General features: G+C 38.7%; 1 protein-coding gene across 3 annotated transcripts in view; it reads left to right on the top strand.

The window, feature by feature from the left end:
- The window catches only part of TMEM38B (transmembrane protein 38B), a 56048-nt gene that overhangs the window by 14989 nt on the left and 15334 nt on the right, over positions 1–25725 (top strand). The window contains exons 2-4 of one of the 3 annotated variants that reach the window (XM_066256597.1): positions 8505–8661; positions 20729–20805; positions 21701–21788. In XM_066256597.1, coding sequence (XP_066112694.1) covers positions 8505–8661; positions 20729–20805; positions 21701–21788 — 322 coding nt within the window. Of the gene's footprint in view, positions 1–8504; positions 8662–20696; positions 20894–21700; positions 21789–25725 lie in introns of all 3 variants that reach the window. The other 2 variants (XM_066256595.1, XM_066256596.1) reach the window with 2 other exon arrangements.

Genomic DNA, 25725 nt, shown 5'->3' with positions numbered 1-25725 from the left:
GTATTGGCTTATTGTTTCTAGTAGTCTTTTTGATTCTTTGGGATTTTCAATGTGTAGGATTATATAATCTGCAAAAAGTGATACCTTTACTTTTTCTTTTCCGATATGGATGCCTTTTATTTCTTTGTCTTGTCTGATTGCTCTGGCTAGAACCTCTAGTACCACATTAAATAAGAGTGGAGAGAGTGGACAACTCTGTCTTGTTCCTGATTTAAGGGGGAAACTCTTCAGTTTTGTGCCATTTAATATGATGTTAGCTGATGGTTTATCATATATGGCCTTTATCATGTTGAGATATTTTCCTTCTATACCCATTTTGTTGAGAGTCTTAACCATAAAATTGTGTTGTATTTTATCAAATGCCTTTTCTGCATCTATTGATAAGATCATGTGGTTTTTGTTCTTTGTTTTGTTGATATGGTGTATTACGTTAACCGTTTTACGTATGTTGAACCATCCTTGAGATTCTGGAATGAATCCCACTTGATCATGATGTATTATTTTTTTTAATATGTTGTTGTATTCGATTTGCTAGTATTTTGTTTAGTATTTTAGCGTCTGTATTCATTAGAGATATTGGTCTGTAGTTTTCTTTTTTTGTGTTCTCCTTGCCTGGTTTCGGTATGAGGGTTACATTGGCCTCATAAAATGTGTTTGGAAGTATTGCTTTTTCTTCAATTTTTTGGAAGACTTTGAGTAGAATAGGAACCAAGTCTTCTTTGAATGTTTGATAGAATTCACTAGTATAACCGTCTGGGCCTGGACTTTTATTTTTGGGGAGGTTTTTAATAGTTTTTTCTATTTCTTTTTTACTAATTGGTCTGTTTAGGCTTTCTGCTGCTTCTTGACTCAGTCTAGGAAGGTTGTATTGTTCTAGGAATTTATCCATTTCTTCTATATTGTTGAATTTAGTGGCATATAGTTTTTCATAGTATTCTATAATAATTCTTTGTATATCTATGATATCTGTGGTGATTTCTCCTCTTTCATTTTGGATTTTGTTTATATGAGTCCTTTCTTTTTTTTCCTTGATAAGTCTTGCCAAGGGTTTGTCAATTTTGTTGATCTTTTCAAAGAACCAGCTCCTTATTTTATTAATTTTTTCTATAGTTTTTCTGTTCTCTATTTCATTTATTCCTGCTCTGATTTTTATTATCTCCTTTCTTCGGCTGGTTTTGGGTTGTCTTTGTTCTTCTTTTCCTTGTTCCTTAAGGTGTAAAGTTAAGTGGTTCACTTGGGCTCTCTCTTGTTTGTTCATATAGGCTGTAGTGATATGAACTTTCCTTTTATCACTGCTTTTGCTGCGTCCCATAGATTCTGATATGTCGCACTGTCATTTTCATTTGTGTATTTCTTTTGATCTCTGTGTTTATTTCTTCTTTGACCCATTCATTTTTTAAAAGTATATTGTTTAGTTTCCACATTTTTGTGGGTTTTTTTTCCACTTTTTTCAGTTGAATTCTAGTTTCAAGGCTTTATGATCAGAAAATATGCTTGGTACAACTTCAATTTTTCTGAATTTGCTAATGTTATTTTTGTGGCCCAACATATGGTCAGTTCTTGAGAATGATCCATGTCCACTGAGAAAAATGTATACTCTGTCACTTTGGGATGAAATGTCCTGTAGATGTCTATCATATTCAGGTGTTCTAGGTTTTGTTTAAGGCCAATATATCTTTATTGATTCTCTGTTTGGATGACCGATCTAGAGCCGTCAGCAGTGTATTGAGGTCTCCAAGTATGATTGTATTTTTGTCAGTTTTTGTTTTAAGGTCAATAAGTAGCTGTCTTACATATTTTGGTGCTCCTTGGTTTGGTGCATATATATTAAGAATTGTTATGTCTTCTTGATTCAGTGTCCCCTTAATCATTATGAAATGACCATTTTTGTCTCTGAGTGCTTTTGCTGTCTTGTAGTCAGCATTATCAGATATGAGTATTGCTACTCCTACTTTTTTTTTTTATGTTATTTGCTTGGAGTATTGTTTTCCAGCCTTTCAATTTGAGTTTGTTTTTATCCTTGTTGCTTAGATGAGTTTCTTGTAGGCAGCATACAGTTGGATTTTTTTTTTCATTTTTCTGAAGCTGGAAACAGGGATGCAGTCAGACAGACTCCTGCATGTGCCTGACCGGGATCCACCCGGCATGCCCACCAGGGGGCGATACTCTGCCCCTTTGGGGCATTGCTCTGTTGCATCTAGAGCCATTCTAGCACCTGAGGAAGAGGCCACAGAGCCATCCTCAACGCCTGGGCCATCTTTGCTCCAATGGAGCCTCGGCTGCGGGAGGGTAAGAGAGAGACAGAGAGGAAGGAGGGGGGGTGGTGGAGAAGCAGATGGGTGCTTCTCCTGTGTGTCCTGGCTGGGAATCGAACCCGGAACTCCTGCACGCCAGGCCAATGCTCTACCACTGAGCCAACTGGCCAGGGCCTGAATTTTCTTTTTTAATCCATTCTCCTACTCTGTGCCTTTTTATTGGTGAATTTAACCTGTTTACATTTAGGGTAATTATTGACACTTGTGGGTTTCCTACTGCCATTTTATACATTGCTTTCTGTTAGTTTTGTGTCTTGTTTGATTCTTCTCTTGTTTTTCTATCCTTTGTTTTTGTTTTGTTTTATTCCATACTTCTTTCCTCTGTTGCTATCTTTTTTAAGTCATGTGCTTCTATGTTGGTTTTTTCATGGGTGGTTACCATTAAGTAATGAAAAGGGTTTCTACCCTGTTCATTGTAGTACACTGTCTTGTGAGTAACTCTGCACTCCATCGTCCTTTGCTACTGTTAATCTCCTTCCTCTCCCCTTTTTTTTTGTTTTTGTTGTCACAGTTTAAATTTGGTTTTATTGTGTTCTTGGTGGAGCTTTTACTTGTGGTTTTGTTTTGTTCTTTGTATCTGGTTGGAAAACCCCCTTTAGTAATTCCTGGAGTGGGGGTTTTCTGATGATAAATTTCCTTATCTTTTCTGTATCTGTGAATGTTTTTATTTCTACTTCGTATTTGAAAGATAGCTTTGATGGGTATAGTATTCTTGGCTGAAAGTTCCTCTCTTTCAGGACTTTAAATATTGGGGTCCACTCTCTTCTAGCTTGTAGAGTTTCTGCTGAGAAATCCGATAATAATCTAATAGGCCTTCCTTTATATGTTGTATTCTTCTTTTTCCTGGCTGCCTTGAGAAGTTTTTCTTTGTCGTTGGTTTGTTCCAATTTTATTATGTGCCTTGGAGTAGGTTTGTTGGGGTTAAGAAAACTCGGTGTTCTGTTTACTTCTTGAATTTGAGGCTTTAGTTCTTTCCACAGGCTTGGGAAGTTCTCATCTATTATTTGTTTGAATATGTTCTCCATTCCATTTTCTCTCTTTTCTCCTTCTGATATACCTTTTATTCTTATGTTAGTGTTTTTGATGGAGTCAGACAATTCCTATAGGGCTTTCTCATTTTTTTAAATTTTTGAGTGTCTTTCTTATTCTCTCTCTTGTGCCTCAAGTTGCTTGTCTTCTATTTCACTAATCCTACCTTCTATCCAGCCTGTTCTATTAGCTAAGCTTGTTACCTCGTTTTTCAGCTCATGAATTGAGTTATTCATCTCTGTTTGATTTGTTTTTTGTTTTTTTTTTAATTTTTTATTCATTTTAGAAAGGAGAGAGAAAGAGAAGGGGGAGGAGCAGGAAGCATCAACTCCCATATGTGCCTTGACCAGGCAAGCCCAGGGTTTTGAACCGGTGACCTCAGCATTTCCAGGTCGACGCTTTATCCACTGCGCCACCACAGGTCAGGCTGTTTGATTTGTTTTTATAGTTTCAATTTCCTTGGTAATATCTGGTCTACCAGAAAGTTCTGTCCATTTTTGGAATAAAACACAAATTTTTCTTACCGTCAATAAACTTTATTAAATAATATAATTGCCATTATTATTAATGATTTCTTGCCAGCGTGAGGGCAATTTGTATATTCCATTTTTGAAAAATGTTTTATCTTTTGATGCGAAAAATGAACCAGTGCTTTTTTGATATCTTCTTTATTTTTGAATTTTTTGCCCTTCAAAAAATTTTGTAAGGACAAAAACAAATGATATTCAGAGGGTGCTAAGTCCGGGGAATATGGTGGATGCGACAGAATTTCCCAACCTAGTTCTGCAATTTTTTGACGAGTTCCCAAAGCAGCACATGGCCCGACATTATCATGATGCAGTATGATGTTCTTTCTATTTAACATCGCCGGCCTCTTTTCTTGGACTGGTGTCTTTTAATTATCCAGTTGCTGACAATACTTCTCTGAATTGAGCTTTTCGTTCGGTTTTAAAAGCTCATAATGTATTGGTCCTCGAATGTCCCACCATATACACAACATTCTCTTATTCAGAGTCAAATTTGGTTTAGAGGTGGAAGGGCTAGGTTTTCCGGGTTCACAATATGCCCTTTTCCTTACGATGTTTTCGTAGGTAACCCACTTTTCATCTTCAGTTATCATCCGGTTCAAGAAGGGTTCGAATTTGTTCCAAGCAAACAGAGATGTGCATATGATGACTCAATCATCCAAATTCTTCTGACTTAATTCATGTTGCACCCATCTTGAATATTTCCACACCAATCCTATCTTCCGAATATGGTCCGAAATGGTTTGCTGAGCTGAATTAAGCCTTTCTGCGATCTCTGATGTTGTCAGAATAGGATCTTGCTCCAACATGTTCTTAACAACATCGTCATCGATCAAAGATGGTCGCCCAGAACGTGGCTTATCAGAAAGGTTGAAATCACCTGTTTCAAATTTTTTGAACCATCTTCTGCATGTCCTGTCGGAAACTGTACCTTCACCAAACACTTTCAATAAATTTCTACATGCTTCTGTTGCAGTTCTTCTTGTGGAAATTTGTATACAATACAGTGGCGTAAATGAAATTTATCAGTAGCCATAGGTACACTATTGCTTCACACATAAGACTAACGTGAATCAACTTTGTTTTAGTTAATTTGCTACGTCAGTATGTATACATTAAGTGATAAAAATAGGTACATAGGCACCAAATAAACATGTGCTTACGTGTCCAAACTTGTTTTGATAGAAACGGACAGAACTTTCCAGTAGACCTGATATATTCTTTGTATTCATTGAGTTGTTTTCTGAGTTCCCTAAATTGCCTTTCTGTGTTTTCTTGTATATCTCTGAGTATTTTTAGGATTTCTATTTTAAATTCTCTGTCATTTAGCTCCAAGGTTTCCAATATATTAAATTTTTTCTCCATAGATTTTTCCTCATCTATCTGTGCTACGTCTCTGTCTTTTGTATCCATGATATTCAATTTCCTTTTCCTTAATGGCATCTGAGGGTGGTTTTGTTGATAGTACTTCGCGTTCAGTGTGGGACTTCTGGAGGCTCCAAGAATAGATTTTTTCTGTCTCTGGTTGAAGATATTGTTGAAATTTTGGGGAGATTTATCGGTATCGCTCCTTACGGTGCCATTTCTCTTCTAGTTCGTTTAAGTGTAAGATTTAATAGTTTGAGATTTTTCTTATCTTGAGGTAGGTCAGTATTGCTATGAATTTCCCTCTTAAGACAGCTCTCACTGTGCCTCATAGATTTTGGGTTGTTGTGTTTTCATTTTCATTTATCTCACAGCAGCATCTTTTGATGTCTTCTTTGAGCTCATTGTTAATCCATTTATTGTTTAGTAACATGTTATTTAGCCTCCATGTCTTTGTGTGTTTTCAGGTTTTTTTTTTTCTTGTAATTGATTTCTAGTTTTATATTATGCTAAGGTTGTAGAAGATTCTTGACACAAATTCATTCTTCTTCAATTTGAGACTTGTTTTGTGTCCTAACTTGTGGTCTATCCTGGAAAATGTTCTTTTATGTGCACTTGAAAAGAATGTATATTCTGCTGCTTTGGAGTGAAATGCTCTGAAAATACCAATTAAAATCATCTGGTCTAGTGTATTATTTAAGGGTGATGTTTCTTTGTTGATTTTCTGTCTGGAAGATCTATCCATAGATGTCAATAGGGTGTTAAAGTCTCTACTCTGACTCTATTACTGTCCATCTTTCCCTTTATGTCCATCAAGATTTTCTTTGTGTATTTAGGTGTTGCTACATTGGGCACATAAATACTGACATGGGTTATAGCCTCTTGTTGGATTGATTTCTTTACCATTATGTAATATCCTTCTTTGTCTTTTGTAACAGCCTTTGTTTTAAAGCCTATTTTATTTAAGTATTGCTACTCGATCTTTTTTATTTCCATTTATGAGGAATATTTTTTTTCATCCCTTTACTTTCAGTTTGTGTATTTTATTCTGAGGTGCATCTCTGGTAGACAAGCTGTTTATTTGCCTTGTTTTCTTATCCATTCAGCTACTGTATATCTTTTGATTGGAACATTTAATCCATTTTCATTTGAAGAGATTATTAATAGGTGCATAGTTATTGCCATTTTAGTCTTTATAATTATGTTCCCATGTTGTTCAAGCGTCAACATCCTTACCTTTAGCCCATTTATTTACTTTCTTACTGCTCTATTGAGGTACAATTGAAAAAATTGTATGAATTTGAAGTGTACGATGTGAAGATTTGATAGACATATACATTGTGAAGTGATTGCCACAATCAAGGTAATTAGCACATCCATCACCTTACATAGTTACCTTTTTGTGTGTATGTGGTGAGAACAAGATCTACTCTTAGAAAATTTCAAGTATACAATACTGTTGTTAACTATAGTCACTAGGCTGTACATTAGATCCTTAGAACTTACTTTTCTTACAACTGGAAGTTTTAGCATTCTCTCTCTGAATGTTTTTATTTATACATATTAATTTTTCAGAACCACTTAAGTGTAAATTGGAGGCATTTTGCCCGGTTAATTCTAATTATGTTAAATTTAAGAACCACTGTACAGTTACCAAAACCAGGAAGTTTAATAGTGACACAATACTATTATCTAAGCCACAATTCATATTTATGTTGCATCGGTTGTCCAAAAAGTTCCTTTTAAAATATTTTTTTTCCACTCTACAGTTTAATACACGCATCGCATTTAGATGTCTCTTCAGTGTCATTTAATCTGAAACATCAGCCTTTTTTGTGTATGTTTCTTGACTTTGGCATTATTAAAGTATAGACTGAGTATGTCTTTTTCTTTATGAGTATAGCTCTTGATTTAGTTGTATCTGATTAGAATAGTTCAAGTTACACATATTTGGTAGAAATACCACAGAAGTAATAATATATTCTTAGTGCATTATATCAGGAGTCACCTGATGTTGTTTGTTTACAGTGATAACTGCAAGGCTTCTTCACACTAAAGTTATTATTTTCCTCTAATTAATACGTAATTTCTTAGGAGACATTTTGTAATGATGTAAATATCTGCTTCTCATCAACTTTTTCCTTTTGGTTTACTTTATTTTATTTCTAGCCTATTGTGTGGAAAGCTTAGTTTATTTCAGCTTTCATCTTTTTAAAGTACTTAAGATTATAAATTTTTCTTTCTTTTTTTTGACAGAGATAGAGAGCAAGTCAGAGAGAGAGACAGATAGGGACAGACAGGAAGGGAGAGATGAGAAACATCAATTCTGTTGTGGCTACTTAGTTGTTCGATTGTTTTCTCCTATGTGCCTTGACCCGCGGACTACAGCAGAGTGAGTGACCCCTTGCTCAAGGCAGTGACCCTGCGCTCAAGCTGGTGAGCCCGTGCTCAAGCCAGATGAGCTCATGCTCAAGCCGGAGACCTTAGGGTTTCGAACCTGGGTCCTCTGTGTCCCAGTCTGATACTCTATCCACTGTACCATTGCCTGGTCAGACAAGATTGTAAATTTTTCTTAATATATGTTTTTGACATATGATGAGGGAGTACTTATAGTAAGGTGGGAATGAAAGGAAACAGTAGGTGGCTAGACTCTATAATAATCTGCTACTAGGAAACTGGCCATAAGAGCCTGGACAGAGTATTTTAAAGTTACTCCGTATCACCCATCTTAAAGTTAAAGTGTTTTTAGTCTTGATTTAAAGAACAAAAGATATGGCCCTGGCTGGTTGGCTCAGTGATAGAGCGCCATCCCGGCGTGTGGAGGTCCCGGGTTTGATTCCTAGCCCAGGCACTCTTCCCCTTCTTTTTTCTATCTCTCTCTTCCCCTCCTGCAGCCAAGTCTCCATTGGAGCAAAGTTGTCCTGGACACTGAGGATGGCTCCATGGCCTCTGCCTCAGGTGCTAGAATGGTTCCGATTGCAGCAGAGCAGCGCCCCAGAGGGGCCAAGTATCGCCCCCTGGTGGGCATGCCGGGTGGATCCAGTCGGTTGCATGTGGGAGTCTTTTTGCCTCCCCCCACCACTTTGGAAAAATGTAAAAAAAAGAACAAAAGATATGTTTTATGATGATGTGATTGTCACACCTATAAGTAATGACAAATTCTTGAAAATAATGAAATTAAGAAATTGGTATTTTTAGTTCCACCAGTACCTTGGGACTTGTTTAATATACAACGACCTAAGATCACATTTTTACTTGACCATTTCAGGATCAGTGGCGGTGGCATGGAAGAATCCTGTTTCAAGTTGGTTCACTGCGATGCTCCACTGTTTTGGTGGAGGAATTTTATCTTGCTTACTGCTTGCAGAACCTCCATTGAAGTTTCTTGCAAATAACACAAATATATTACTGGCATCTTCAATCTGGTAAGCTGCCATTATGGTAAACTATTAGACATTTAAAAATTGTTTTGTAAATTATTAGTAAGTGGAAGTTTTTAACAAATATTTTATGGTCTTGAAAAGTTAATGCACATGTAAAGGAAGGAACTCTAATAATCCCAAAGGTACAAAGTGTGTCTCACCCTTCTTCTCCCTTATCCTCTCCCAGAGGCAGTCATTGTTACCATTGTCTTCATGTATCTTTAGTGGGAGCTTTTCAGATATGAAGAGCATCAATTATTTGGCCCCAAACAGTTTATCTTATGAACCTAACCCATGTACACAGATATACAACAGCATAAAAATCAAGAATGCAACCAACTACATCAAAGTCCAAGTGATCATGATTCATATGTAGTTATTGTTCTTGTCATACTCTGTTGGTTTTTTCAGAGCCTTAAGAGATTTAACATTTGGTTGTTTTGAATTTAATTTTGAAGTGAAGAAAAGTGTTAGTAAAAATTGCTTTCAATTCTTGAAAATAAAATTCAGTTATCCTTCAGAGGATTAATCCATCAAATTAAAAAATAATGGTATAATACCAATCAGAGTGCTTTGTTATATATCTAAAGCAAACAACTATACTTTTGACTAAATCCCATATCAATGAAATATATAGCATGTCAGGAACACTTAAAAGTTTATTTTTACTTTGATAATTTTTAAATGACTATGTAATCAGTATTAAAAGGAAATATTATAAATAGTGGTAATGGGAAAAGGTAATAGTAGGAACCTGTGCAGTGGAAACTAATAGGAGTAGAATCATAAATTTGATAACTATGGTAACATTTATTGAGTTGTTAACATATGTCAGCTAAATTCTTTATTTTGTTTTTTATATTTAGTCACAAGAGTCCTGCAAGATAGCTATATTCCATTTGATAGGTGAGAAAATTGAGGCTTAGAGAAATTTTACTGAAATTTTTATATTTAGTAAGCGATTAAGTAGTATCAAAACCAGGAAGTTTGACTTTAGAGTCCCGACACTTAGCAGGCACTAAGATTTGTTTAACCATTAGTTAATTTAATTATTAATCTAACCATATACTGAAAGTAAAGTCTTCCATTGCTATGTGTTTTAAAAGACTTTCTCAAGGACTTTTATTTTCATAGAAATATTTTAAAAAGATATTACCACAGCATTTTGAAGTTTTTTTTTTTTAATTTTAATTTTTATTTTTTTTACAGAGACAGAGCGAGAGTCAGAGAGAGGGATAGATAGGGATAGACAGACAGGAACACAGAGAGATGAGAAGCATCAATCATTAGTTTTTCGTTGCAACTCCTTAGTTATTCATTGATTGCTTTCTCATATGTGCCTTGACGGGGGGGGGGGAGGGGGCTACAGCTGACCGAGTAACCCCTTGCTCAAGCCAGTGACCTTGGGTCTTAGCTGGTGAGCTTTACTCAAACCAGATGAGCCCGCGCTCAAGCTGGCGACCTTGGGGTCTCAAACCTGGGCCCTCTGCATCCCAGTCCGATGCTCTGTCCACTGCACCACCGCCTGGTCAGGCTCATTTTAGAGATTTTTTTTTTTATTTTTTTTTATTTTTTTACAGGGACAGAGAGAGTCAGAGAGGGATAAATAGGGACAGACAGACTGGAATGGAGAGAGATGAGAAGCATCAATCATCAGTTTTTCGTTGTGTATTGCAACACCTTAGTTGTTCATTGATTGCTTTCTCATATGTGCCTTGACCACGGGCCTTCAGCAGACCAAGTAACCCCTTGCTGGAGCCAGCGACCTTGGGTCCAAGCTGGTGAGCTTTTTGCTCAAACCAGATGAGCCCGCGCTCTAGCTGGCAACCTCGGGGGTCTTGAAAACCTCGGGGGTCTCGAACCTGGGTCCTTCCGCATCCCAGTCCAACGCTCTATCCACTGCGCCACCACCTGGTCAGGCCATTTTAGAGAATTTTAAAATGTGTTTTAGATATTGAAACTATATAAAACTAGAATATCCAGAATCTGACACTTTCTATCACTTCCACTTGTACTCCTGTAAGCTAACCATCACTATTTCTTGCATGGACATTTTATCCCCTGAGTCTGTTCCTCACATAGCAGACAAAGTGACTTTTAACAATTCTATAATACTTCATCTGAATAATGTATTGTGCATTCTCCAGCCCAAGTCAAGTCTCCTTCCGCCATCGTTTATCCCCCTTTACCTTCTCCTCTCCACCTTCCCCCTTTCCGTCTGGTAATCACCATATTGTTGTCTTTCTATGTGGTTTCCTTCCCTCCTTCCTTCCTCCCTCCCTCCCTCCTTCCTTCCTCCCTCCCTCCCTCCCTCCCTCCTTCCCTCCCTCCCTCCTCCCCTCCTTCCCTCCCTCTCTCCTTCCCTCTCTCCCTCCCCTCCTTTCCTTCCCTCCCTCCCTCCCTCCCTCTCTCCCTTCCCTCCCTCCCTCCTTCTCTCCCTTCCCTCCCTCTCTCCCTCCCTCCCTCCTTCCCTTCCATTCCTTCTTTCTTTCCTTTTACTTGATTCTCTCACCTTTCTCACCCAGACCCCCTTCCCTCTGACAGCTGTCAGTCTGTTCTCTGTACCTATGAGTCTGCTTCTATTTTGTTTGTTAGTTTATTTTGTTCACTAGATTCCACATATAAGTGACAACATATGGTATTTGTTTTCTCTGACTGGCTTATTTCATTTAGCATAATGCTCTCCAGGTCCGTCCATGCGATCATAAGAGGTAAGATTTCCTTTTTTTTAAGTGAGGAGTATATACCATTGTGTAAATGTACCACAGCTTTATTTTACCTACTCATCTACTGATGGGCACTTGGGCTGCTTCTCATCCTCGGCTATTGTAAATAATACTGCAATGCTTCTGCACAGCTAAAGACAATAAGAACAGAATAAAAAGACAAACTACACAGTGGGAGAATATATTTGACAATACGTCTGATGAGGGGTTAATAACCAAAATTTATAAAGAACTTGTAAAACTCAATACCAGGAAGACAAACAATCCAATCAAAAAACGGGCGAAAGAAATGAATAGACACTTCCCCAAAGAGGACATACAGATGGCCAATAGGCATATGAAAAAAATGCTCAACATCACTAATCATTAGAGAAATGCAAATTAAAACCACAATGAGATATCATCTCACACCAGTCAGAATGGCACTCATCAACAAAACAACACAGAATAAATATGGCGAGGATGTGGAGAAAAGGGAACCCTCCTACACTGCTGGTAGGAATGCAGACTGGTGCAGCCTCTGTGGAAACAGTATGGAGACTCCTCAAGAAATTAAAAATCAAGCTGCCTTTTGACCCAGCTATCCCACTGTTAGGAATATACCCCAAGAACACCATAGCACTGTTTCAAAAGAAGAAATGCACCCCCATGTTTATGGCAGCATTGTTCACAATAGCGAATATCTGGAAACAGCCCAAGTGTCCGTCAGAGGACGAGTGGATTAAAAAGCTTTGGTGCATATATACTATGGAATACTACTCAGCCATAAGAAATGATGACATTGTATCTTTTACAATAACATGGATGGACCTTGATAACATTATACTGAGCGAAATAAGTAAATCAGAAAAAACTAAGAACTATATATATGATTCCATACATAGGTGGGACATAAAAATGAGACTCAGAGACATGGACAAGAGTGTGGGGGTTATGGGGTGGGGGGAGGAGAGGGAGGGGGCTGGGGGAGGGGAGGGGCACAAAGAAAACCAGTTAGAAGGTGATGAAAGACAATTGGACTTTGGGTGATGGGAATGCAGCATAATCAAATGTCCAAATAACCTAGAGATGTTTTCTCTGAACATATGTACCCTGATTTATCAATGTCACCCCATTAAAATTAATTTAAAAAGAAAAAAAAAGAAAAAAATAATATGCAATGAACATAGGAGTGCATTATTCAAAGCCTAATAATTTAAAGAAAATATATCTTGGTGTTTATTCTGGGTCAGTATTCTTAGGTACATGGATAGTAGCTATACATTTTTTTTTAATTGACAAAGTTATTTTAGTATTTGTGCTCTTCCCTTTCTTCAGGAACACCTATTATTGATATATTGTCTCTTCTTTACCTTTCTTCAGTGAAACCTTTTATTATTTTTATTAATTTAAAATGTTTTTCCTTTCACAGTATTTTTTTGAAGGCACTGTTACATTTATTTCTCTTTGTTTTTCTTCCAGTTTGGTCTTCATTAGTAAAATGACTTTTTAAATTTTTTCCTGAGTATTTTATCTTCAGTTATTCTCATTCTGATTTTATGTATTATTATCCCTTTCTGAATGTCTTTAGCTTGTTTTGAAATAGTAGGTTGCAGATTTGATCTGTTCTATGGACATATTTTCCTATGTTATTTCATTGTCTCTATGGATTTATTCTTTTTTTTATAATAAATTTGTATGACATTTGACTTTGATTCTTTCCTGTTGGTCATTTTTATGGCGAATTAGGTTTTTTTAACTTTTGGCATAAGGTGAAGTTCAAAAAAGTATTCTGATTGTAGAGCTCTGCCTCTGTTGTTTTTATATGGTGTTCTAAAGATGGTGACCTGCGTTCTGAGATTTCCTGGGTCTCCCCCCCCCTCCCTGTTTAGTCTGGATGTCTCTTCTGGTATTCTACCCTCGGTTTTGATTCCACACCACCAGTTTCCTCTCATTATGGGGCTTATTCTAGAAGATAGCCTGGGTGATCAGTTTCGAATGTTCTCGGTTTCTAAAGTGATCCAGCCTCTTTTCAGACCTTCTTATCATGGACCTTTTGTCTCACAAAGTATTGGACGTGCCAGAATTCCTCCTGGTTTCAGCTAGTGTTTTTGTTTTTTTTCCAAATTGGCCTGCTGTTCTTCCTGGTGTATACCTATTAGCTATTTTGGAGTTGTTATTAGGTTCATTAGTTGCCACCTTGTTGCTTTCTTTTTCCTGTCAAGCAGTGTAGGTCTTGTTGGTGTTGGCGAATTGTCTTTGCTTTTGGGATTTGAAGGGGTACCTTGTCACTCAGTTTTGTTGTAGGTGTTATGGATGGGATTTTGGTTTTGCTGGCTAGATGCCTTGTCAGTTTTTATATGGAGATTTGAAGAGATTAAAATCTATGCATCTACTGCTGCTACCGTCCTCCCAGAACCCTTGCCATTTATTTTGATGTCCTCTGTAAGGGCACTTTTTACGATGTTCACATGACAGAATTCCCTAACAACTTATTTCTCAGAGCATATTCCCACTGTTAAGTCACACATGACCGTATATACAGTGTGTCTGTAAAGTCATGGTGCAGTTTTGACCGGTCACAGGAAAGCAACAAAAGACGATAGAAATGTGAAATCTGCACCAAATAAAAGGAAAACCCTCCCAGTTTCTGTAGGATGATGTGACAGCATGTGACCAAAGTGCAACGTGAATATCGGCACGTTTATAACAAAGCGCCACCACATAGGAATAACATGACTTGGTGGGATAAGCAGTTGAAGGAAACCGGCAGTTTGGTGGAGAAACCCCGTTCTGGTAGGCCATCAGTCAGTGACGAGTCTGTAGAGGCTATACAGGATAGCTACCTAAGGAGCCCTAAAAAATCTGTGCATGAGCCCACATCGAACTGCACTGAATAGGTATGAAACTGGGAGAGTTTTCCTTTTATTTATTTATTTATTTAAAAAAATTTTTTAAATTTATTCATTTTTTTTAGAGAGGAGAGGAAGAGACAGAGAGAGAGAAGTGGGGGGGAGGAGCTGGAAGCATCAACTCCCATATGTGCCTTGACCAGGCAAGCCCAGGGTTTCGAACCGGCCACCTCAGCATTTCCAGGTCGACACTTTATCCACTGCGCCACCACAGGTCAGGCCCAGAGTTTTCCTTTTATTTGGTGCAAATTTCACATTTCTATCGTCTTTTGTTGCTTTCCTGTGTCCGGTCAAAAGTGCACCATGACTTTACGGACACACTGTAGTTCTCTGGGTCTTGTTTTCTTTACTGAACATTAGGTTACTAAGATTCATCTGTATTCTTGCATGTAGCTGTAGTATATTTCCTCTTTTTGCTATATAATTCATTATATTAATATCTATATTTTATTCTTTTGCTGATAAGCATTTTTAAAGGTTCTAGTTTTGTTGGTCATTACCAAACAGCAACAATAGCAACCACTGATGTAGTATTTACTGTGTCCCAGATAGTTTTCTGAGGACTTCACATATATTATCCTCTTAAGCCGCACAGGAACCCTGCAAGGTAGGTACTATTTTATTCTCATTTAACATTTGAAGTAGCTGAGGCAAGAGGGGTTAAATAACTTGCACAGGGTATCTGACGTACCTATTTGTTGGAGCCAGGATTTAAACCTAGGGTATCTAGTCCTTCATTCTGCACTTATGTAGTAGTAGATTGCTTTGGATTCTGAAAATACAAAGATTTTCTCTGTCCTCACAGACTCTTAAATATAAAAAATGATACTTTCTTAAAGCCATTGTATATTTTCCTATTTTTTAGGTTTCAATGTTGAGAACATATCTATAATATTTATTTGATTTGAGTCTGAGAGACAAAATGATGTTTGGAATACACTTTAAACTCTAGGCAGCTAAACCTAGGGATTCTGTGAATGTACTTTCTGGAAAGGTCATGTTTAGTTGGTACAATAGCTCATTGTGCTCACATCTGGAGATTAGCACCATCTACTGGCAAAGGGAAATAACTGTTAGAAGACTGGACACTTTCCTAGGATTTTTCTTTGAAAATTTCTGTGGGAAATAAATATCTTGTAATTTTTGTGTATTGATTTTTGTATCTCTGTTTGTTTTCCTTAAACTTCAAATATCTATTATGTATTGCACACTTGCATAACTGAGACTGCATTTGTATGAAGAAAAAACAAGAAAAGGTATAGTTTTAAAGGTCTGTCATTCTGCAGTAGTCTTTTTCAAATCGTATAATTACTTTGTTAGAGTAATAAGAGCAAGAACAAAGGTGTCATATTGGGCTTATATAGACTGTATGTAGTTCATAGTTCTATTTTGGCCGAGTTAAGTAATACTGTCTTTGATAGGGAGTGGAATTAATAGTAGAGTGAAAACAGAGTTCTCAGTGACGGAACCACGGGAAGCGTTTCTAGGGTCATCTCTTGTAGTAACCCAATTTCTACTTTCATCTTTCCTACTTAAACTGGTTTAGCCTTTTTTTTTTTTAAATACAGGGACAGAGATAAGAGTCAGAGAGAGGGATAGATAGGGACAGACAGACAGGAACGGAGAGAGATGAGAAGCACCAATCATCAGTTTTTTGTTGCAACACCTTAGTTGTTCATTGATTGCTTTCTCGTATGTGCCTTGACCGCGGGCCTTCAGCAGACCGAGTAACCCCTTGCTCAAGCCAGCGACCTTGGGTCCAAGCTGGTGAGCTTTTTGCTCAAGCCAGATGAGCCTGCGCTCAAGCTGGCGACCTCAAGGGTCTTGAACCTGGGTCCTTCCGCATCCCAGTCCGACGCTCTATCCACTGCGCCACCACCTGGTTAGGCTGGTTTAGCTTTCTTTTGTCAGTGGCTTAGCATCCTGTTTTTATCCTGTTTTAGACTAATTTCTATTATTTAGCACTACTTTTGGTCATTTTTCCTCTTTATTAACCTAAGTGACTTAAAAATGGATGAGAAATTAAATGCTTTCTCATTCAATATGTTCCATTTCTTCTTTTCTGATACTTTTTTTTTTTAGGAACTCTACAAATTAAAAGTTCCTTATAGTGACAATTTTAGTAAAAGTTAAAATGATAATTTTTACAGAAAGAGGGATTATTTCTTAATAATTTCTTAATGAGTATTGTTTGAGTGATTCATTAAATAAATTTTAAAAAGCTAACTTGTATGGTTAAGACACCACTAGTTTGATAGGTTTACTTATAAATGTACTGAGTACAATAAACAATTGTTCTTTTGTCCCATGACTATTTAACACTTGAAACAAGATGGTTTCTGTTCTAAATGTTAGCTTATTATAGGTATGTGTTAGAGATATATGATTAAACGGAACTAAGGTTTATTTATTAGAAATAGTAATTATTACAAATTTTAGATTATATGTCATAATGTTACGTAGTTGAAGATAAAATGTCCAGGATTGCTCTTGTAATAGTATATAGGTTTTTAATTTGTTGAAGACAGTGTAGAAAATGAAAATGGGGTCATTTGTTATTTGTCTTACTTTTGAAACCAAATCCCCCTTTCTTTTTTTTTTTTTTTTTTTAATCCCCCTTTCTTAATCTGATCTATAATGGATACCAAAATACTTTAATTTTATTTAAAAATAAATTTTAAAATTGTTTATTTAAGTGTAACTCATTTTTTCCCTAATGCCTGACTGACTTCCTGGAAATGTGTTCTATATTTAAAGAGAGAAGTATGTAGAGGCTTTCAAAATATATGATTATGTAAAAATTTTAAATCAAGTCATTTTCTTTTTTTTTTTTTTCATTTTTCTGAAGCTGGAAACAGGGAGAGACAGTCAGACAGACTCCCGCATGCGCCCGACCGGGATCCACCCGGCACGCCCACCATGGGGCGACGCTCTGCCCACCAGGGGGCGATGCTCTGCCCATCCTGGGCGTCGCCATGTTGCGACCAGAGCCACTCTAGCGCCTGGGGCAGAGGCCACAGAGCCATCCCCAGCGCCCGGGCCATCTTTTGCTCCAATGGAGCCTTGGCTGCGGGAGGGGAAGAGAGAGACAGAGAGGAAGGCGCGGCGGAGGGGTGGAGAAGCAAATGGGCGCTTCTCCTGTGTGCCCTGGCCGGGAATCGAACCCGGGTCCTCCGCACGCTAGGCCGACGCTCTACCGCTGAGCCAACCGGCCAGGGCCAATCAAGTCATTTTCGAGAAGCTTTTTTACTTATCTCAGGTAATTTATTCCGTTCTCTCAAACTTTTTTTTTTTTTTTTTTGTATTTTTCTGAAGCTGGAAACGGGGAGGCAGTCAGACAGACTTCCGCATGCGCCCACCGAGATCCACCCGGCACGCCCACCAGGGGGCGATGCTCTGCCCCTCCGGGGCGTCGCTCTGTCGCGACCAGAGCCACTCTAGCGCCTGGGGCAGAGGCCAAGGAGCCATCCCCAGCGCCCGGGCCATCTTTTGCTCCAATGGAGCCTTGGCTGCGGGAAGGGAAGAGAGACAGAGAGGAAGGAGGGGACGGGTGAGGAAGCAGATGGGCGCTTCTCCTGTGTGCCCTGGCCAGGAATCGAACCTGGGACTTCCAGACGCCAGGCCGACGCTCTACCACTGAGCCAACCGGCCAGGGCCTCGTTCTCTCAAACTTTTTAATTATCAAATGATTTTTAAAATTAATATATTTTGTATTTTGCCTCAAGATTAACTGTTAATAAAGGATTTAATTCAGGACTAGTTTTCATCATGCTGAGTTTTAGGTGAGAGGATATCAAGATGAGTTATTCCTGCCATCTAAAGACTATTGCAGTTTATTATGAGCACTGCAGCCTTTATATATTGTAAAGAAAAATATATTAAGAGCTACCTATGTTTAGGAATAGGAACCAATTGTTTTAGTTGTATAGAGCCATTAGAATTCGGTCTGAACTGAGATATTAAATAAACAAAACTCCCAGGCTCAATGTATATGGAATAGTATGAGTGGGACCGTGAAGAATAAGAAGGAACTGGTAGGCGGGGATAAAGGAGAGACTGCCTCAGGCTGGACAAACTACTGCATCTCCTATGGGGTCTCTGAAGTAGTATTTTGGCAAATAAATTTTATATTCCATGAATACTTTTGGGAATTCTTACATCATGAATCATGAATTGCAATAAGATTAACAACTTCTTTTAGAAGAAAAATAATACTTCTTTCATACAGTGTATTCCATATCACTCTATTAGAAATAAGATACGTTTTGCTTTAAGCACAAAATTGTCAGAGAGTATTTTTAGAAACCGGGGGGAAAGAAGTAGTGTTTTCCAATTTAACACTATTGCTAAACTGTTTGAACAGATGCTTAGAACAAATGAGCTTCAAAAAAGAATTCACCTGAGAAGGAGTGGATTATTCTTAAACTAGTATCACAATTTAATTGGTAAAACTTAAATCTTACTCAACTGAATTGAAGAGCAAGCTTTATATTTTTTTAACTGTATAAAAAGATGTTTTTCCTTAATAAAATCTTTGTGCTTGAGAGCCGTGATCTTTACTGGTATAGGTTGCAGTTTATGTGCTGCACAGAGGGCACAGGTGAAGATGTTAACGGAGTTTAAATGCGGCCCTTGCTCAGCTATCAAGGGCTTTTTTCTAATTCCTTTTCCCAGAGGAAAAGGCACTCTAGACCCTGGCTGGTTGACTTAGCAGTAGAGCATTGGCCCAGTGTGTGGAAGTCCTGAGTTTGATTCCCAGTCAGCATGCAGGAGAAGTGACCATCTGCTTCTCCACTCCTCCTCCACCTCTCTCTCTCTTTTCTCTCTGTTTCTTTCCTCTCTTTCTCTCTCTCTTCCCCTCCCTGCAGCCATGGCTCACACTGTTGACCCCGGGTGCTGAGGATGGCTCCATGGCCTCACCTTAGGTGCTAAAATAGCTCAGTTGCTGAGCAATGGAGCAGTGGCCCCAGATGGGCAGAACATTGCCTGGTAGGGGGCTTGCTGGGTGGACCCTGGTCGGGGTGCATGTAGGAGTCTGTCTCTGCCTCCCTGCCTCTGACTTAATTCAAAAAAAGAAAGAAAGAAAGAAAGAAAGAAAGAAAGAAAGAAAGAAAGAGGGAGGGAGGGAGGGAGGGAGGGAGGGAGGGAAGGAAGGAAGGAAGGAAGGAAGGAAGGAAGGAAGGAAGGAAGGAAGGAAGGAAGGAAAAGAAAAAAGGAAAGAAAGAGAAAGAAAAAGGAAAGAAGGGAGGGAGGGAAGGAGAGAGAAGGGAGGGGGAAAGGGAAAAGAAAAGAAAAGATAAGGCACTCTAGATAGAGAAGTCCCTACTGTAGAAATGATTATACATTTGTTTTATTTTGTTAGTGGCTTCAGCGCTTAGCTTCTAAAAGAGTATAGGCACAAATTAGGAAATCAGTAAATACTTTTTACATATATAGAATATTCAGAAGTCCAAAAAGGATGAAATTCCCCCTCTGGTCATGACTTTTAGGCAGATTATTATATGTGTTTCATGTGATTTTTTTTTTTTTTTTTGTATTTTTCCGAAGCTGGAAACGGGGAGGCAGTCAGACAGACTCCCGCATGCGCCCGACCGGGATCCACCCGGCATGCCCACCAGGGGGCGATGCTCTGCCCATCTTAGGGCATCGCTCTGCCGCAATCAGAGTCATTCTAACACCTGAGGCAGAGGCCACGGAGCCATCCTCAGTGCCCAGGGAAACTCTGCTCCAATGGAGCCTTGGCTGTGGGAAGGGAAGAGAGAGACAGAGAGGAAGGAGAGAAGGAAGAGTGGAGAGCAGATGGGCGCTTCTCCTGTGTGCCCTGGCCGGGAATCCAACCCAGGACTCCCGCACGCCAGGCCGACGCTCTACCACTGAGCCAACCGGCCAGGGCCTCATGTGATTTTTTTTTTTTAATAATTTTATTTTTTTTAATGGGGTGACATCAATAAATCAGGATACATATATTCAAAGATAACAAGTCTAGGTTATCTTGTCGTTCAATTATGTTGCATACCTACCACCCAAAGTCAGATTGTCCTCTGTCACCTTCTATCTTGTTTTCTTTGTGCCCCTCCCCACCCCCTATCCCTCTCCCATTCCCCCCCCCCCCCGTAACCACCACACTCTTATCAATGTCTCTTAGTTTCACTATTATGTCCCACCTACGTATGGAATAATACAGTTCCTGTTTTTTTCTGATTTACTTATTTCGCTTCGTATCATGTTATCAAGATCCCACCATTTTGCTGTAAATGTTCCGATGGCCTCCTGTGATTTTTAAAAAGCCAACTCTACCCAATATGTGGTCTTCTTGGAAGTCACATGTTTGTTATGTTTTGTCAAATTGTTATTGCTGATATTTTTATTTCTGTTCTTCTGATTTCATTTATATATTAAAATATGTAAATTTTAATTTCAGGTATATTATTTTTTTTTGCCCAAATGACCTAGTTTCCCAGGGCTACTCTTTCCTACCTGTTCAACTCTTGGCTGCAGGAATGAAGGAAGTGACCAGAACTTGGAAAATAGTAGGTGGAATCAAACATGCTAATAGCTATTACAAAAATGGCTGGATGGTCATGATAGCTATTGGATGGGCCCGAGGTAATATTAACAGTACGTGTTCATAAATATTCTGTTATTGGTGTACCACAACTACGGAACAATTCTCTAGTTGCATTAATGGGGACCACATACTTGAATAACAATGTCCTTTTGGAGAATGGAAGCCTTGATTCTGTTGGCTAGTAAAGTTAATTCAAAATTAGCACTTTTCACTAGTATGTACTAGTCATCAGCCATTATTTTAAGCCTGACTGTCTTACAGTATAAAATTTTTATGATTGGTTTCATTAGTAGCTCCAGAACCAGAGGGATTCATAATTAATTAAGGTATAGTGCCATAATAAATAAGTTTACATAAATTATGTGGTTGGTACATGTAAAAAAATTGCTCTGTTTATTTATTTTAATCTTCAATAACTGAAAATAGTAAACATGGTTGATTATGGGTTCATGTTTACTTTGCATTCCTTTACTGTTGAGTGCTTTTGTATGTAGGAATTGAACAGATTTCTCTGATCCTTGTTATAGTGTATTTCACCTAAAACTAACATCAGGGAGGAAATGATAAAGCAGAGGATCTTATTTTTCAGATCTGAAACAATCCTCTGGCCACAACTCTGTGCCTGAAGACATTTTAACTGTAATCATGCAGTAGACAGTTGCCATGATGGTGAAAGGGAAGAATTGCAGTAGTGTCAGTACCATAAATGTACAAGGCAACTTTGTTCTTCTTTCCCCGAATTATATTTTTGGGATCCTCTTGGGATTTTAAGTTAGGAGATAAAGTTATGGCTTTGTTTCAATTATTTTCTCTAGTAAATTTGGCTGAGTATTTTTGTTTTATTTTCTTATTTTTAGGTGCAGGTGGTAGCATTATCACACATTTTGAGCAATTCGTAAAAGGAAGTTGGAAACCTCAAGGTGATGAATGGCTGAAGATGTCCTAGTGAGTTGGTATAAACTATATCAGAGACTTGGCATTTTGTCCTTAGACCTTACCAAAGTTGTTTTCTTCTCCTTCCTTCCTTCCTTCCTTCCTTCCTTCCTTCCTTCCTTCCTTCCTTCCTTCCTTCCTTCCTTCCTTCCCTCCCTCCTTCTTCTTCTTCTTCTTCTTCTTCTTCTTCTTCTTCTTCTTCTTCTTCTTCTTCTTCTTCTTCTTCTTCTTCTTCTCCTCCTCCTCCTCCTCCTCCTCCTCCTCCTCCTCCTCCTCCTCCTCCTCCTCCTCTTCTTCTTCTTCTTCTTCTTCCTTCTTCTTCTTCCTCTTCTTCTTCTTCTTCCTCCTCTTCTTCTTCTTCTTTCTTCTTCTTCTTCCTTCTTCTTCTTCCTTCTTCTTCTTCTTCCTCCTCTTCTTCTTCTTCTCCTTCTCCTTCTCCCTTCTCCCTTCTCCCTTCTCCCTTCTCCCTTCCTCCTCCTCCTCCTCCTCCTCCTCCTCCTCCTCCTCCTCCTCCTCCTCCTCCTTCTTCTTCTTCTTCTTCTTCTTCTTCTTCTTCTTCTCCTTCTTCTTCTTCCTTCTTCTTCTTCCTTCTTCTTCTTCTTCCTCCTCTTCTTCTTCTTCTCCTTCTCCTTCTCCTTCTCCCTTCTCCCTTCTTCCTTCCTCCTTCTTCTTCCTCCTCCTCCTCCTCCTCCTCTTCTTCTTCTTCCTCCTCCTCCTCCTCCTCCTCCTCCCTCTTCTTCTTCTTCTTTCTTGTGAGAGGAGGGGAAATAGAGAGGCAGACTTCCCCATGCCCTGATTGGGATCCACCTGGCAACCCCCATCTGGGGCCATGCTTGCAACCGAGCTGTTTTTAGCACCTGAGGCAGAGGCTCCAGGGAGCCATCCTCAGTGCCTGGGTTGATGTCCTTAAACCAATTGAGTTGTGGCTGCAGGAGGGGGGAGAGAAAGAGAGGGAAGGGGAAGAGGGAGGGGTGGAGAAGCAGATGGTTACTTCTTTTGTGTGCCCAGACTGGGTATTAATCTTGGGACATCCACACACTGGGCTGACACTCTACCACTGAGCCAACTAGCCAGGACCACCAAAATTCTTTTTAAAAACATTTACAGATTCTAAATGTGGCTGAAATATAGGTGGAAAAAATAGTAATGATATTGGGAAGAAAACAGGAAACTTTATTTTTTCAAAAAGTCTGCTCTCTCAAATATGGTTTTTAAAATATATATTGAATTCATTTATCTGTGAATTCTTCCCTTTGGGAAATAAAATTAAACAAAAACTTCTAGATTATTATAGAATTATGAGAAGAGTATGAATTTATGGAGAGAGAATTACAAGGCACAGATTTCTCTGGATGGAAGTGAATCAATTGCAGGCTCTTGGCATTTTATTTAATGAAATCACTCAGATTTCAAATTTACATAGTTCCTTAGTAAAATATTAGTCTTATGAGAACAAATCAATATGTTGTTAGCTGCTTTAAAAATGGAAGCTGGGTTTAATTGTATATAACAATAAGAAAAAGATTAGAGGAAATAGCCCACTCTATACTTGTTTGATGCAAACTATCTTTTGTGTCCACTAAGAAAATTTAATTGTTAGATGTTCTCTAAAGACACTGACCCAATCATTAAATGTTGCAAATGTATCCTTGATGTACCTGAAAATGAAACAGGGAAGTACAGTTTCTGTTCCCACAACTCAAGAAGGAAAAGACTTATGGAATAATGGCTGTAATAAGCAAGGCTAAAAAAGATTGATGTGAAAATAAGCTCATTAAAAGGAATTAAAAATGAAAGTTGAAATTTTGTATAGATGGTGAAATAAATGTTTGAGAATCACAGAATTCCAGGATATTTAACTTGGACAGTACTCCTTGATGCTTGCATGAGCCCTGGCCGGGAGGTCAAGGGGTTGAGTGTCGTTCCAGTGCCCGAGGTCACAGTTCCATTGCTGGTCACGGCACATGTGAGAAGCAGCGAGTACACAACTAAAATGGAGCAACTAAGTGGAACAAGCTGATGCTTTTCTCTATCTTCCCTCCCTTTCTCCTTTCCTCTCTCTCCAATCAATAGAAAAAATTTTTAAAAATTTAAAAAGCTTGAATGAGGTAGTTTAGAAATAGAATAAGGGAGGCTTTGATTGATAATGTTATGAATAAGTCATTAGTCTAATTAAGGGGAAATTTTTCTCATTTTGAGTGCATGCCTTGAAACATCTTTTATAAGCCATTTCTTGGAGCTTTAAAGCAGAATCAAATTATATTTCTCTTCTGTTAAAAACTTCGCAGTGACTCTCCCAAATGGCCTATAAAACCCTCCAAAATCCGCCTCTTCCCCACAGTCACTTTGCTCTGACTTTATCTCTTACTGTTCTCTCCCTTGTTCACTACACTCTTACTCTTGAAAAAGCCAGTTGTGATCTGGTTTAACACTAGCTTTTCTCTTTGCCTAGAATCTTTTTTTTTTTTTTAACAGAGAGAATCAGACAGGGACAGACAGACAGACAGAAACAGAGAAATGAGAAGCATCAATCATTAGTTTTTCGTTGCGCATTGTGACACCTTAGTTGTTCATTGATTGCTTTCTCATATGTTCCTTGACCTCGGGCCTTCAGCAGACTGAGTAACCCCTTGCTCGAGCCAGCGACCTTGGGTCCAAGCTGGTGAGCTTTTGCTCAAACCAGATGAGCCCGCGCTCAAGCTGGTGACCTCGGGGTCCCAAACCTGTATCCTCCGCATCCCAGTCCAACGCTTTGCCTGGTCAGGCTGCCTAGAATCTTTTTTATCAGGTAGCTACCTCCCTATCTACTTTGCTTAAAGTATTTTCTCAAATCTTGCCTTCTCAGTGAGGACTACACTGCCTAAAATTGGAACATTTCCCTCTATTATTCATTTTTTGTTGTTGCACAGCATTTATCATGTTGTATAATTTATTTGTTCATTGTGTTTACTTTCCTCTCCCCTTGGCCCCCCTACCCCCCATGCTTCAAAGAATATAAGATGCCAAGGACTGGGATTTTTGTCGTTTTGATTGCTTTTGTATCTTAAGCACCTACCACATAGTAGACAATAAATATTAGATGAATTGAATGATAAATAACTTGTCAAACAATTAAATGATATTTTGTGTATGCATGTATATATATAACTTTTCATCTATATACATATTACCAAATATAGAAAGCCTGTTTGGTCCTAGAGAATACATATATTGTCATAAACATAATGGTGGTAGAAATATGAATGTTACAAGTGCTGGTGAGGTCTGGGGAGGAAATGAGGAACATGGTATTAGAAATTGGAGAGCCTGATCAGGCGATGGCACAGTGGATAGAACATTGGCCTGGGATGCTGAGGGCCCAGGTTTGAAACCCTGAGGTCACCAGTTTGAGTGCCTGCTCATCGGTTTGAATGTGGGCTCACTAGCTTGAGTGTGAGGTCACCAGCTGGAGCATGGAATCATAGACAGGACTCCATGGCTGCTTGAGCCCTGAGGTCTCTGGCGTGAGCAAGGGGTCACTGGCTCTGCTAGAGCCCCCTGGTCAAGGCACGTGTGAGAAAGCAATCAATGTACAGCTAAGGTGCTGTAACTATGAGTTGATGCTTATCTCTCTCCCTTCCTGTCTGTCCCTCTCTTTCTTTCTCCCCCTCCCTCTCTCCCTTTCTCTCTTGCTTAAAAAAAAAAAAAAAGAAAAAAAGAAGTGGAGAGATGATACACTTATGCAGTGGCAGAAAATTTAGCTGAATTGTAGAAAGCATAACTTGTAAGCAGTGAACATGGATATTTAGCTGAAGCGATATAAAAGCAAAGTGTTGAAGGTTTGGACTGGTTTCTCCTTGCTTCTTATAATAAAGTGTGAGAGGAAAGATTCAAATTGAGGGAATAACTGCTAAATAAAGAAACCAAGACTTGATGATTTAGGAAATTCTCAGCCAATCCAGATTGCAAA

This window comes from Saccopteryx bilineata, chromosome 2 (genome assembly GCF_036850765.1).
Source record: "Saccopteryx bilineata isolate mSacBil1 chromosome 2, mSacBil1_pri_phased_curated, whole genome shotgun sequence".
NCBI classification, from domain to species: domain Eukaryota; kingdom Metazoa; phylum Chordata; class Mammalia; order Chiroptera; family Emballonuridae; genus Saccopteryx; species Saccopteryx bilineata.
Note: the sequence above shows the minus strand (reverse complement) of the source record. Positions and strands in the feature narration are given on the sequence as shown.